This window comes from Mus pahari, chromosome 5 (genome assembly GCF_900095145.1).
Source record: "Mus pahari chromosome 5, PAHARI_EIJ_v1.1, whole genome shotgun sequence".
Lineage (NCBI taxonomy): Eukaryota > Metazoa > Chordata > Mammalia > Rodentia > Muridae > Mus > Mus pahari.
This window is the reverse complement of record NC_034594.1, coordinates 163,077,657-163,092,279: the sequence shown is the minus strand read 5'-3', so window position 1 is coordinate 163,092,279 and position 14,623 is coordinate 163,077,657. Positions and strand designations below refer to the sequence as shown.

The following is a 14,623-nucleotide window of genomic DNA, read 5'->3' as shown; positions in this document are numbered from 1 at the left end:
TGGAAACGGTTTTTATCTTCTGACGTCCAGGCGGACCCCCACCCCCGCCCAGACCGGGCGCGTAGAGATCAAAGCGTCCTCTTTCCCGGACTAGCCGAGCCGCCTTTTTCCAGCCCCTTCTTATCCCTGCGCTAGGTGGCTCTGATCTCTCCAAATCTTTCCTCTTTCTACGCTCTTGCTTTCGTGGAGAATTCCCTGTTCATTAAAAACGTTTTGTGGTTGTTATTAAAAACAAAAACCAAAACCGAACTGACCGCGTTCGGTCACCAGCACCTCGGATTCCTAGCGAGTTCGGGGGCTCCTGCGTGTGTGCGGCCACGGGCGTGGGAGCACGAGGCCGCCGAATGTCTACGTTAACCCACAGGTGCTAGCAGGGTCCCCGGCAGCGGAGGTCACAGTGGAGGGTAACGGTGTGGATTCACCGGAGTGTAACTTTGAGCACCTCCTTCACGCGGGAGATTGTCACCGCTACCCCTTCCCCGCCCCATCCTTAGGCTAGGCCGCTGGCCAGAGAAGGAGCCTTTTCCTGAAGTTTTAGAAAAATGACCACGCATTTTAGAGAAAGGTCGTGCCCGCTTCCCAGCCTCACCTAGTCTGGGCCACTGCCAGGATCCCGCCTCCCAGCACCCCTCCCCCCCTTTCCCCAACCTAGCGGAGGGAGAGATGCCAGGGCGGTGGAGTCATGCCGCTGGCTTGGGCACCATTGGCTCATGCCTGGAACACGCAGCGGCGAATACGCACATCTGGCGGTGCGCCCAGGCGACTCCCGGCCTGATATGGAGATAGAGGGCGGGCGGGTGTGTGTGTCCAGGGCGTGCGAGGCGCGCAGGACGCGCCGCGACCGCCCCTTCTCGCACTTGCATCACCAAGTCGGCGGTCTCCACCCACTTTTTGCCCCGCCCCCGTCCCTCCTTCACCCCTCCTCTGGCCAGTTCTCCCTGGAAGCTATTAATAGCATTACGTCAGCCTGGGATTGGTAACCTGCAGTTAAGCGGGCTCCCTGCCAACGCCAGGGCTTTAAAAGGGGTGATGCAACGCGCTCCTAGCCACAGTCTCACTCAGCGAGACGCCGCGCACGGTGCTTCCCCGGTAGAGCCAATCAGCTAACCCGCGCTCCGGCAGAGTCCTTGGCGCTCGCCCGCCGGCGGGACAGACCGCCCGCCTCTGGCCGCTCTCTGGACCCTGGCCGCTCCGAGCGAAGACTGGAGGTGAGTTAGAGCCACACTGAGGGGCGCTGCCCTCCTCACCCTAAGTTCCCCTCTGGTGACCAGTCCCGAGACCCTTGCGCCACCGGGGACCCAAGCCCTAGTGTCCGCGTCACAGTCTCTCGGCTGAGCTGCTCTTTGTCGCTGCAGCTCCTAGCTGGGAAAAAGTTTCTGGTAAAGTGAAAGAACGAACTTTCTCTTTTGACTTGAGACCTGAAAGATGCCCAGGGACGGAGGAGATCGAGCGCTCTCAGCTTGCAACTAGGAGAGGTCGTCTGGGTGGAGGGTAGGTGCTGGTGCGCCGGGGTGACCCGCACTCTGGGGATCGAGGTCCTCTCTTCCATCTATCACTTCTTGTCCGGACGCTGGACTCGGAGCGGGTCCCTCCTAAGTCCGCGTAGAGGCGCAGTGGCCACGGCTTGTGGAAGCTCGGCTACCGATATCGAGCTAAATGAATGAAGACAGGACGCTCGGACGGAGGTCCGGCACAGCCGCTGGAGGTCGCCTTGCGCTCCCCGGAGCAGAGCTCTGGGCCGCAGGACCGCGTAGAGCGCTGCGAGCGAAAGTGAGTTGGGATAAGTTTGGAGGCGGCGAGCGCTGGTGTGGCGCTGTCCCGGGGCTGAAGGCTGAGAGGTCTCCGCACCCGCTAACGTCGGGCGGCTGGGCTTGAGACGTCACTTCCAGCCCCACTTGCTGTTGTGACTTTCTGTGCTCTGGCTGACTTTTAACCGACCCTTTGGTTTCTTTATGTATTGGAAGGGAACCGAAGGAATCGGATCAAGCGGGTGGAGGGACCAGGGTGTGAACCACTTGTACTTGGTGGGAGGGACGTGCGGGGGGGGGGGTGTTGTTTTGTATTCTTGTGACAGAGTCTCACTCTGTAATCCAGACTGCCCATAAAAACTCCAGTCAATCCTCTTGCCTCAGCCTCCTAAATGCTGAAATTACAGGCCACCACAGCCAGCACCTTTCTGTGCGCTGTGTGCTTCAGATAGCCAGGTTTTGACAGATTTGTTTCTAGAGTGAAATAATTAAAGTAAAAGGAGCCAGGGAGGGATGTTGAGTGTGGAGGTTCCCCCACCCAGTCTTCCTGGCCGGTCTCTGAGACAGGACAGGAAAGGGGACTTCTCTTACATCTCTGTCTCCTAGCTCTCTCCCATTGGATCGATTCCCTGCTCCGACCCCACGCTCATTTTCAACTCCCATTTCTGTATTTTCCTCTTAGCCGTTTTATTTTCATTGATTTCATCATGTAGCTCACGGGCTTTCTTATAAATTAAAGGAGTTGCCAAGTCCGATTATTTAAAGGGTTTATTCTCCCCTCCCGTTGTTCCACTCTTTTGAGACAAGGTCTCCCTATGTAACTGGGGCTTGCTTTAAACTTATGGCAGTCTTCTAGTCTCGGTCCCCAAGTGCTGAGATTACAGGTGTGTGTCACCAAGAAGGGAGCACATGTTTTGCATGTTGCATTTGTTGTGGGATAATGTTACCACATACAGGCTCTTGCTTGGGGGTGGGGACTGGGGTGGGGGTTGCTGTTGCTTCTCTCAGGAGGTTTCAGAGGCTGCTGACCAAGTTCCCAGAGTGAAGACGACCATTGCCCAGCACCTGTGGCTATCTAAATCCCTTCTTGGCACACCAGTTGCTTCTGGTCTTCATTCTGTCAGAGCCTCATCTATGAGGGGTGCCAGGTATGGGTCTCTTCAGCCCTCAGTTTCCTCCCTGGCAGGCAGCTCTCTGTGTAGTTGATTATTTGGTTGATCTATTGAACTAACTGATGGGTCCTCCTGGTAGTGCAGAATGAGCAGAGGGTGGGTGTGAGCAGCTTGGCTGGACTGGACCACACCCATATCTCTGTGAGTTTAGTTAGGCAAGTGCTTTCCTTCCAGGACCTCAGTTTATTCAATGACAAAATGGGGGTTTGATCTAGACAATTCTAATGCTGGGTGTTCTGTGAGTTCATTTAGCCAAAGTCTGTTATTCCTTAAGGAACTGGCTACTGGGGTTCCTTGTTAAGGGAGGAGGGACATAGCCAGGACCCCCCCCCCAGAAACTTCAAGAGAGAAATGGTTTCCTATGTGAGAACTCACAATCTTGGCCAATCCAACCCTAATAGAGGAGTGCTGATGTCAGTAAATTGGGTGTAATTCACCTGGTGTCTTAGGAACTCAGGGGTCAACCACTGGTTGTGACAGACTGGCTTGAAATTCTTGAAGGTTCCAGTCAATTTCTAACGACTAGAACTAAACTGAACTGAACTAGAACAGGGTCCCTGAGGGGCAGGGAGAATGTGGAGTCAGAATGGATGTGTGGATGCTGATTTCCTTATGTTTTAAAGTTTGTGCCTGTGATGTGTTGTTCCCCACAGCCCTGGGAGGGAACTGGTCACCTCAGTTCAGATAGGAACTGAAGGTCAGAAAGCCTCTGGCTCAGGAGTGGGTGCTCAACTACTAAGAACCAGAGGCAGACCTGGAAACACCATCTCTGGCCCTCAAGCCCAGCCTCCCGCCTCCAGCCTTCAAACAGGAGAAAGGACGAGAGTCAGGAAGGAGTTCAGGTTCCCTAGTACTACAGGACAGTTTGCAGACAGCTTGGTGGAAGGAAGTGGAAATCAAAAGTGAAAATTCAAAGCTATCATACGCTGCTACTAGGAGATAAAAATCTCGGAGCTGAATTTCCAGATAAGTGAGGGAAGTTTCATTTTCTTGAAAATGACGAAATTGCCGATGGTATGACATAATTTCTGATCGGAAGTTATGAAGCAGAATCTGGAAGCAAAAGAAAAAAAGACAGTTTTATGGTCAGTGTAGAAAGTTCACTCAGCTCACCCCCAACCCCCAAACACTCCCATCTTTGGGGCCGCAGCTCCTGAAAGCAAGCTGAAGTTTTAAACTTTCTTTCCCTGGAGGATACAGCCTGACTCTGACTCTCCAGAGACCTCTGTGCAAGACAAACCAGAAAGGACAAGAGCCCAAATCTTACAGAATGTGCCCCCATGAAGGTTTCGCTTGTGTCCCCAAGTAAGCCCCACCCCCAGCTTTTCACAGAAACATTCCATATCATGGACATTCCTCAGTGTCTTCCTGACTTTACACTAAGAATGCTGTTGGGGGGAAGTCCTAAACAGCGGACTTTAACCTCAAAGGGCTCGTTAATAAACTTAACTGGACTGCTAAAGGGTCATGTACAACTGCTGCGGCTCAAGATAGTTAAGTACAGATGAACTATTCAGTCTACAAATGACGGCCAGGCCAGTGGCAGCCCTGAATTCCACCCCTGGACTGTTGGGGTTTTTGTTTATCTGTTTTTCCAATAAAATGCGAAGGAGAATATACAGGATGATGCCGGGCCTCTGGCTTCAGAAGTCATAGAAACATCCCCCAGGTTCAAGGTTACAGCATTCAATTAAGAGGCCTCCAGTTCTTACTCCTGTCTGGGAGGGAATTGTATACATCTCCTGGGTTGTTTTGACTCAACAGTCACTGGTCTGGAATTTCTGCCTCCACCAGTGGGCCTTAATCTCCCAGGAAAGGGATCTTGAGGAAGGGGCTCTTAAGGTCAAAGAAGATGACCAGACCCCAGGGAGTCTCCACAGGAGAGCAGCCATCCCTCTGCGGGAGATCCTGGGAGTCCCAGCATAGCTCCTGGTGGCAGAATGCTTTCCAGGGCATTTCTTGTATTATTTCCCAAGCTGCTCACACCACTCTTGGGGAATTAGGGTACTCGTTACCAGCCTTCCTTTGCAGAAGAGAAAGCCACTAGGGTACTATCGCCGCACATAACGGGGTGGTCTTCAAATCTCAGTTAAAAAACAAATATTCTGGTATGGGGGATTTTATGGAAGGCCGTGAGTTCTGAAACCCTGCAAAACAAACTCCAGTGCCCCATACTATCCCATGTTAATGTGATCTGACTAAATCTCAGTTAGTTCATGTCTAAAATGGGACTTGCTTTCACAACGCTGGCTGTAAAACTCACAGGCTCAAGGGGGACAAGGTAGATAGAATTTCTCCTTAAATGTCAGAGATTTGCCAAAAGGCTCCCTGCCCTCTGGGACTTGGCTGATGACCAGTGTAGCCGAGGATGGTCACTATACTGCTCCTGCTTTGGGAAAAGGCCCGTGGAGGTCATGGGGGCAGTAAGTCTGCAGCAGAAAGAGGCACCAATACTCTTCTAGATTGCTTCTGCCCTTGGTTCCCCCTGTGACCCCCGTGGGTTTGCTGACCTATAGACTGATGAGGTCATCTGCTTCGGCCACCTCAGCTGCACTTTATTTATTCAGTTGTTTAACTGGTCAACGGGCTTCCTGGGCCAGCCGCGCCAGTGCCGGGTGAGCTGGGCCAGCGCTGGACCAGCCAGGTCAGCGCTGGGCTAGCCATGCCAGTGCCAGACCAGCCAGGCAAGCGCTGGGACAGGCACACCAGTGCCGGCCAGCCGGGCCAGAGCGGTAGCAATGGTTTGCTGGCTTTCTCAGCCAACTTCAATATGTAGAGTGAGTCCCATTGGGCCAAATTGCCTGCTCCTTCATCCTAGATCCTCCTTTGGCCCTGTTCCAAGCTTTGTTCCTTGCACCTCTGAGCTAAACGACACCCCCATAAAACCAGAACTTTGCTCCTGGCTTTTGCCTGCTGAGTGAGGTCCTTTGCTTTGCCAGCCTTCTAATTAAGAAGGGGCTCCGTGTTCCTGCATGACCTGAGATACCACCATCGCCATTCCCCGACAAAGAAACACACCCCACGGCTCTTCCCGTCTTCCTTCCAACCCAGCTTCCTCCAGGAGAAAGTTCTGCCACAGAGTTGTTGAATTCAGGGCCCCAGCCAGCTACCACTGGCTAACAGGTGTGGCTCAATTCAAGTGTCTTCCCAATTGTTTTTGAAAAGAAGACTGAAAATGGTATCACAGAAGGTGCTGGACTCCTTTTTTCCCCCCTTCCTTTTAGGACTGAGGCCACATTTGTATATCCTGTGTACCAGCCATAGAAGAGCCTGAAAAGAGAACCCCCTTAAGCTTTATTTTAGATGTGTCTCTGAGCTGTGTGTTGAGGATAGCATAACATTTTTTGATGGTCCATTGGTTTTAATTAGCATTGCTTGCAAGGGTTAGTTATTGACACATGGGTAACTTAACTACTGAATAAGTGATCCCTTTAACTGTCAGGGTTCACTGCTAGTAGCTCCTGGGCTAGGGTTGGGACCTCATCTCCCCTCTACAGGTCCTGTGCTGGTAACCAGAGCTGCTGAGTTCATGAGAGGAACTCCTGTGTCACATCCAGAAAGCAGCACTTCCCAGAAGTCTTCCACCCCCCTGAGCTTACCTCCTTTTGGCCCCGATGTTCCCTGAGCTATGAATGTGTGTGTATAAGGGTACTGTTTAGGATGGGACACTGAACAGCCACTTATTCTCAGCACCTTGCACAGTTATGAATCTCTGCATTAACTGCTGCCTGTTGCAAAAAGAAACTGACCAAGATTGAGGGTATTGCTAATCTGTGGGCCAGAACATAAATATTTAGGAGGCAGTTTGACAACACATATGTTTAGCAAAACAACAGTAATATGCTCTCCTTTACTTCCTATAACTTCTCCAGTCATGGGCAAGGCATGGGCGTGAAGTAATAAGGAACCTGAACTCTCAGGGCTGATGGGACTTGGTTCTGAGGTAGGCTGTACTTTGGCATGGTCGGACCTCATGCCCCAGGACTCCTGAAACAGTTCGTGTTTATTCTTTTTTCTTTCAGCAAAATGATGCTTCAACATCCAGGCCAGGTCTCTGCCTCAGAAGTCAGTGCGACCGCCATTGTCCCCTGCCTCTCACCTCCTGGGTCACTGGTATTTGAGGATTTTGCTAACCTGACACCCTTTGTCAAGGAAGAGCTGAGGTTTGCCATCCAGAATAAGCACCTTTGCCATCGGATGTCCTCTGCGCTGGAGTCAGTTACCATCAACAACAGACCCCTGGAGATGTCAGTCACCAAGTCTGAGGTGTGTTCTGCAACGTGTGATCCTTTCTTCAGCTCATGCTCATCACACACGCTCCACATTCCAGCACATTCAGAAGGCTTAGAGTTAGGGATAAGATTCACCCAAAGCTCTGGCCTCTGGGAGGTTAAAGTCTATTGTCTAAAGATAATGGAGTAAAGACTATAATACATGAATGAGCAGGTATAGTGTGCACCTGAGAATGGGCAGATAGAGTGAGATAGAGTGTGTGCATGTGTGTGTGTGCTTGCAGGTACATGCATGTGCATGTGTCTGTGCATGTGTGTGTATGTATGTGCATACTTGTGAATGCATGCATGTGTGTGATATCAAGAAGCTGAAACAGGAAGATCAAGAGAGTGGTGAGTTTGAGGGTACATTTCCATACTGTCTTAGAGAGAGAGAGAGAGAGAGAGAGAGAGAGAGCTCAGCAGTTAATAGGTTAATAGCACTTACTGCTCCTGCAGAGAACACAGGTTCAATACCTAGTACCCACATGGTGGCTCACAGCTCTCTGTACCTTCAGTTTCAGGGAATCCAACATCCTCTGCAGGCAACTGCACAGACATGTCACAAATACATAAATGCAGATAAATACTCATACATGCAAAATAAAAACTATGTCTCTTTTAAAACAACAACAAAAGGGAGACAGAAGCAAGCAACTGCACAAATTCAGACACATACAGGCAAAGGCTTATGCACATACAAGTAAGCTTTATTATTTTTTTTTTTAAGAAAAGAAATGAGTTTCGAGATTAGCTAGAGGTAAAATTTTCATTTTAGATTAGGAGACTGTGGAAAGCTTGCCTGGACATGGCCTACTAGCTAAGACTTGAGGAGAGGAAGTTGTGTAGGAAGGGTTCTCTCATTAGGGGGAGACTGTGGGCTGGGAGTGAACTGGGGCAGGTCACACAGAAGCTGCCCTGTCAAGAGTAGAAGGGAAGTCACTGGGAGGCTTGTGGACAGAGAATGAGCTGGTCTGATACATTTATGTGATTCCCTGGTCTGATACATTTATGTGATNCTGGTCTGATACATTTATGTGATTCCCTGGTCTGATACATTTATGTGATGGCCTGGACTCCTTATTGGGTAGGCCACTGGATGAGTAAGCCAGAGAAGTATGCTCAGAAATGAAACTATGAGACCCTGTACTTACCCGGAGGAAGGTCTGGGAAATAGTGCTGAAAGGTGGCTGGCTTCTGTATCTGACTGTAGGCCAGCTATCTTAGATATGGCTATGGCTTTTGGAAAGATGAGAGTGTCCATTTGCTGCAGGGACTGTAGAAGGCTAGGTGGGACAAGAACAGAACTTGTGTCCTTGGAAGTTGTCAAATAGGCAGGCACAGATGTGAGCTGGGAGTCCTGGCCCAGAGGTCCGGGGCTGGAAAGTATCTGCCTGTGGATGGTGCTTGAAGCTGTGAGCTTGGCGAGGCCACCATCTGTGCAGAGGCTTTCTAAAGAAGCAAGGAATATGGTGGCGATTTTCATCACTCGATGGATCCAGGGACCAAGTGTTAGCCCTACCCTTCCTGATAACAGTGCTTACAGATGTGGTATGCCATGTTTGCTCTGTGCTCACACATGTTCACACACACGTTCTGTGTTGAGAAACCTTTCCATAAGACGCCTGGAGTAACAGCCATGGTTACTGAGCTGTAGTTGCTGGTAGCTATGTTGTCTCAAGAGCATCAGAGGGGAACACTTATAACTTTGCTAGGCTTTCTTAGGATTACTTTAAGTTTACTTAATGGGTGTGATGGCAACCTTGGGGTAAGGAGTTAAACTGGCTCAAAAGATGTGCGTTTAAAAGGAGCTTGAGGTCTGGGGTTGTAGGTCAGGGGCGGAGTGTAAGACGTTGCATTGCACTAGGGGTAAAAAGAGATTGGTCAATAGGACGGACATTTATGGAAGTCTGAGGGGAACCTGGATCATAGCATTTGGCAGATGGGAATGAACTATTTATGATGCTGTTGCTATGGATGCCATTAGGGGCATTCGCTGTGCTTCCAGCTAGCTCAGAGGAGGTCAGAGAGGGTACCAAAAAACAGTCATGGGTATCGAGTCCAATACTGGAGGGTGTAGGTTAGAGCCTGGAACATTCTGGGAGATATTTTTTTTCTTCTAATGGTATGGTTTGAAATAAGACACAGTAGTAGGGAAAGGTGGGGAAGGGAGGCTAGATAGGTGGGTGGACTGGGAAGGGTAGTTGGGGGTCTCTAGAGAGAGAAGAGTGGGCAGGTGATGCTCCCAGGCTATTCCTGACTCTAGGGGAAAGGTGTTTATTAAATATTCTTTGTCCAGTTCTGAATTACAGGGATCAGTGTTTTATTTGGTTGGTTTTAGTTTTCAAGACGGGGTTTCTCTATGTAGCTTTGGCTGTCCTGGAATTCACCCTGTAGACCAAACTGGCCTTGAACTTATAGATCTGCCTGTCTCTGCCTCCCAAGTACTGGGATAAAAGGCATGTGCCACCACCGTCTGGCTCACAAAGGCCAATTTAAATATCAAAACCTTATTTCAAAATCCAAATAATTTTTAAAGTAGACACAATTTCAATTTCCCACATTACCAGTGTAATTCTTTTTTTACTTCTTTGATTTTCATGATTTACTCTGTTTTAATTTTTTTAATTTTATGTATATGAGTGTTTTGTCTGCATGGATGTATGTGCATTGTGTGCATGCCTGTTGCCCACAGAGGTCAGAAGGTTTTGGATCCCCTGGAACTAGAGTTACACTTGGGAGCCACCATGTGAGTGCTGGGAACCAAACTCAAGTTCTCCACAAGAGCAGCAAATGCTCTTAACCACTGTGTCCATGTCCGTGTGTCCGTGTGTGTGTATGTGTGTGTGTGTGTGTGTGTGTGTNTGTGTGTGTGTGTGTGTGTGTGTGTGTCTGTCTGTGTATATCTGTGTGTGTGCATGATTTTTGTATTTCCTGGGATGGTGACCTTGAGGCATGAAGGATAGAAATTCAGGGTTAAATTTCTTGGGCTTTGCCTCTGTAGGTTGTAAGTACTTCCATCTCGGTCCACCATGTCTTTTGATTCAAAAGAATGGGAAAAGGTCAGGAGTGGGCCAGTCGTGGCATCCCAAAGTTGGCAGAGTCTGCACTGAGCAAACCACAGGGAGAGTTCATCCCAGATGCACTGTATCAGAGTATGTGGTTGGATGTGCTCACTGCTCGTCGGTCCCTAGACAATCAGGGTCAGGGTGAACATCCACGCAGGACCATAGCCACCAAAGCTGGGCGTGACTCTGTCCTCGGAGCGCCCCAGTTCTGACTCAGAAGGAGGCACAGGAAACCAGTATGATTTGTTGGTTGAATCAGCAGGTGGTTCAGGACTCTACCCATCAATAGCATCTGGCTATGGGCTCACTAATACCATTTGCTACCATTAGTGGTCTCAAGTCCTTCTTCTCCAGGAGCTCACTGACCTCATGGGAAGGACGTACCAGGATGTTCTTAGTAAAGACAGAAATGTTGGTTGTTTTTCTGGAACTGTGGTCACATGGCTGACAGAAGCCACGGGAAGAAGTTTGATTTGTCTCACACAGTCGAGGGGATACAGTCCATTGTGCAGGGAAGACGGGCAGCCAGGGAAGCTCCGTGCCCAGTGGTGAAAACTTGTGCCCAATTGTGAGAGCTTGTGCATGGTGGTAAGAGCTTGTGAACAGTGGTGAGAGCTTGTGTATTGTGGTGAGGGCTTGTGCTTGGTGGTGAGATCCTGTGCACATCTTTCTAGCTCAAGAAGCAAAGCTCAGATAGAAGTAGGTTCAGAGTTCAACAGTTCCCCTCCATTGTTCAACAGTCTGTCCCAGCCAGCCATGTCTCCCACCCCAAAGGTTCCACAACCTCCCCAAACAGCACTGCTCTCAGGAGAATGTGGGTAGGGGGATGATCTGGTCATTCCTGACTCCAGAGAGAAGGACAACTTACAAAGTCGTGTGTGTGTGTGTGTGTGTGTGTGTGTGTGTATGTGTATTGATTCTAATTAGCATCAGTGGTTATCAATTTAAAATTCAAATTCTTATTAAAAAATCCAAATGCCTTTTTAAGGTAGGTTTTAGGTTTTGTTTTTTTTTTTTTGTTGCTGTTGTTGTTTTTGTGTGTTTTTTTTAAAGATTTATTTATATGAGACACTGCAGCTGTCTTCAGACACACCAGACAGAAGAGTGCATCAGATTCCATTACAGATAGTTGTGAGCCACCATGTGGTTGCTGGGAATTGAACTCAGGACCTCTGAAAGGGCAGTCAGTGCTCTTAACTACTGAGCCATCTCTCCAGCCCCAGCTTTTAGGTTTTTAAAGCAGCTTTTAGTTTGCTAATTTCCAATATAATTCTATTTTACTGAACAGGCTTTAGATTTTTGTTATTCATTGTCAACTGTTTGCATGCACATGTGTGTGAAGGGGATTCATAAAAAAACCTAAGTCATGAGGCTGGAGAGATGGCTCGGTGGTTAAGAACACTTGATGCTCTTCCAGAGGACTGGAGTTGCCAGCACATGCAGTAGGTGGCTCACAGCAGCCTGTAACTCCAGTTCCTGAAGATCCAGCACTCTCCTCTGGTCTCTGAGATCACCATGAATGCACGAGGCAGACATACACACAGACAAGCAGACATACACACAGACAAACATAGATATGCAAATGTACACATAAATGATTAAAAACAAACAAACCCCCACAGCCTTGATATTTGGGTTCATGGTCGCTTAAATGTGTGCCTTTTGGATTTTTTAGGTGGCCCCTGAAGAAGATGAGAGGAAAAGGAGGCGGCGGGAAAGAAATAAAATTGCTGCTGCTAAGTGTCGAAACAAGAAAAAGGAGAAGACAGAGTGCCTGCAGAAAGTGAGTCCTGCCTGGTCCAGTCTGTCCTAGGGGACGGAAAGCTTTGTGGGTGGGGCAGCCTCTCCCAGGGAACGGAAAGCCTTGTGGGTAGGGCAGAAACGCCAGCTGTAGGCAGAGGATGGAGCAAAGCTGTTAGCATGGCAGAAGCAGTTCTAGAGATGTGTGTAGCTGCACACACACACACACATACACACACACACACGTGTACATATTTATATACATGCATACATACATACATACATACATACATACATACATACATACATACATACGTGTGTATACATATATCCAGGGCCAGCAAGCTGGCAAGGTGCTTGCCAAGCAAACCTGGCACCCTAGTTTAATACCCAGAACCCACTGTGGAAGGAAAGAACTGATTTCTAAAAGTGACCTCTGACCTCCTCATGCATGCTGTGGCACAGACTAGTCCGCATAGCCCCAGCAGTTTCAAGACTTTCGAGTCACACCAACATAGTTTACCAAGTACAACAAAACTATAAAGCCCTGCCATTGCTTTTGTCTCTCAGCTTCTTTTCCATGTCTCCCAACTTCTGAGGCATCTACAGGGTTCATACCACCTTCCACCTAGTCTGATCCTCCCATCTTTGTGGTACGATGGCTCCTCTAGCAGGTCTCTCTCAGTTTGAGGAGCCCCAAGGTTTCCAGGTGGTCCTCTGCCTCCCTGCTCCTTGGCTCCCTCCATAATGCCTCTGTTGATTGTCCCTCAGGAGTCAGAGAAACTGGAGAGTGTGAATGCTGAGCTGAAGGCCCAGATCGAGGAGCTGAAGAATGAGAAACAGCATTTGATATACATGCTCAATCTGCACCGGCCCACCTGTATCGTCCGGGCTCAAAATGGACGGACACCGGAAGACGAGAGGAACCTCTTTATCCAACAGATAAAAGAAGGAACATTGCAGAGCTAAGCAGAGGTGGCATGGAGGCAATTGGGGAGTCCTTGCTGAATCCTCCTTTTCCACCCCAAACCCTGAAGCCATTGGAAAACTGGCTTCCTCTGCACTTCTAGAATCCCAGCAGCCAAGAGCCGTTGGGGCAGGAGGGCCTGTGGTGACTACTGCATTGTCCCACTCTGTCCCCGAGTGAACCGTGGAGCAGGCAGGAGCATCCTTTGTCTCACCAATTCCAGGATTTAGGCCTTACCATCCCGGCCATTCTCAGATGACCTAGCTGGCCCCAGGCTGGGGTCCTATGCAAAGCAGGATCCCTCCCACTAATGGGATTCAGGCAGAAGTGTCTACCTTGATAGGTGGGGTGGGACCACATCCTCCACTGCGGCTGACAACGTCCCTCCAAGGGAATATGGAGCAAAAACATTCATTATTGAGGTTGTCCAATGGCCAGGGTATGCTTTCTAGAAAATATGCTGTTCTGTCCCAGAATGACTGTGCATAGGGTATCCGTTTCAGAGCCTGGTGTTGTGCTATTTAGATGTTTGTCTTGCACAACATTGGCATGACTTTTCCGGGAGTTTCATCAGATCTGATTTCTGAGAGTCTGGGGTTCTGTCATGGTGGACAATGCCCCTCCAAAGCATTTGTGTGACCACATGAACTTGCTGGCACCAGGGGAGTGAAACTGGCTGATGACCAGCTGTGCCGCTTTGTGCCTACAGAGGATGGACAACACCTTTCCCTGTACCCACTGCAGAGGAAGAACCCTGGGCATAGCAGCTTGTCCTTGGCTACAAACTGTTACAATGTCACAGAATGAAGGCACAAAGTCCAACTTTCAAAGGGTGTAGGACTCCACACTCAGTGACAGGGCAGGAAGAGCCAAAGATAACCACAGCCACAGTCTGTGGAGACCAGGGTTGGAAGCCAGGTGCAGGCCAGGCGTCTGCATTGTGGGGTGTTAATGGCGCGTTTGTCTTGTAGCTATTTTGAGATGTGGTCCAGAGCATTTCAGCTGGGAAGGCTCCCTCTGGCCGTCAGGACTCTGGCTACTGTTAAAATCCTGATGTTTCTGTGGAACCCTTCAGTGTTTAATCCCACTCAATAGTATCATTACAGTTTTCTGTAAGAGAAAATATTACTTATTTATCCCAGTATTCCTAGCCTGTCAACATAATAAATATCAGAACAAGACCTGGTAAATGTTAGTGTGGTGCTGGTTTCTGCTAAGGGTTGAGATGGTGACACGGCCTCTCTCTCTGTCACAGGGTGGTCAGCACTGAGGGTTTGGGGTTGGATAGCATCCTTGGTTCATGGGGAGACCACTAAGTAGTGCAGTTGGCTTTTTCAAAATGTCTATTTTATGTGTATGGGTGTTTTATCTGCATGTATGTCTGTGTGCCGCCTGCATGCAGTGCCAGAGGGGACCAGAAGAGAGGGCACTGGGTCCCCTGGAACTGGAGTTTCAGAGGGTTGCAGGCCACCACGTAGTTAGTTGCTGGGAATGGAAGTAGAACTGGGAATGGAACCATTCACCCATCTCACCAACTCTATTTTTATTTTTAATCGTGTGTATGCGTGTGTGTGCGTGTGTGTGTGTGTGTGTGTGTGTGTGTGTGTGTATGTATGTGCGTGCGTGTGTGTGTGTGTGTGTGTGTGTGTGTGTGTAG

General features: G+C 49.2%; 1 protein-coding gene across 1 annotated transcript; it reads left to right on the top strand.

Annotated features, from left to right (window-relative positions):
* Nucleotides 1–960: 960 nt before the first annotated feature.
* On the top strand, nucleotides 961–14,156 carry Atf3 (activating transcription factor 3). Its single transcript, XM_021198689.1, has 4 exons — nucleotides 961–1,208; nucleotides 6,943–7,186; nucleotides 11,935–12,042; nucleotides 12,771–14,156. Exons 2-4 carry the CDS (start codon nucleotides 6,947–6,949, stop codon nucleotides 12,966–12,968), a joined length of 546 nt encoding a protein of 181 aa, XP_021054348.1. The 5' UTR covers nucleotides 961–1,208; nucleotides 6,943–6,946; the 3' UTR covers nucleotides 12,969–14,156.
* The last annotated feature ends 467 nt before the right edge of the window (nucleotides 14,157–14,623 follow it).

Coding starts and splice junctions, on each gene's coding strand:
- Atf3 (XM_021198689.1), top strand. CDS start 6,947: ATGATGCTTCAACATCCAGGCCAGGTCTCTGCCTCAGAAGTCAGTGCG. Junction 7,187..11,934: donor TGTCAGTCACCAAGTCTGAG/GTGTGTTCTGCA, acceptor TGGATTTTTTAG/GTGGCCCCTGAAGAAGATGA. Junction 12,043..12,770: donor AGACAGAGTGCCTGCAGAAA/GTGAGTCCTGCC, acceptor ATTGTCCCTCAG/GAGTCAGAGAAACTGGAGAG.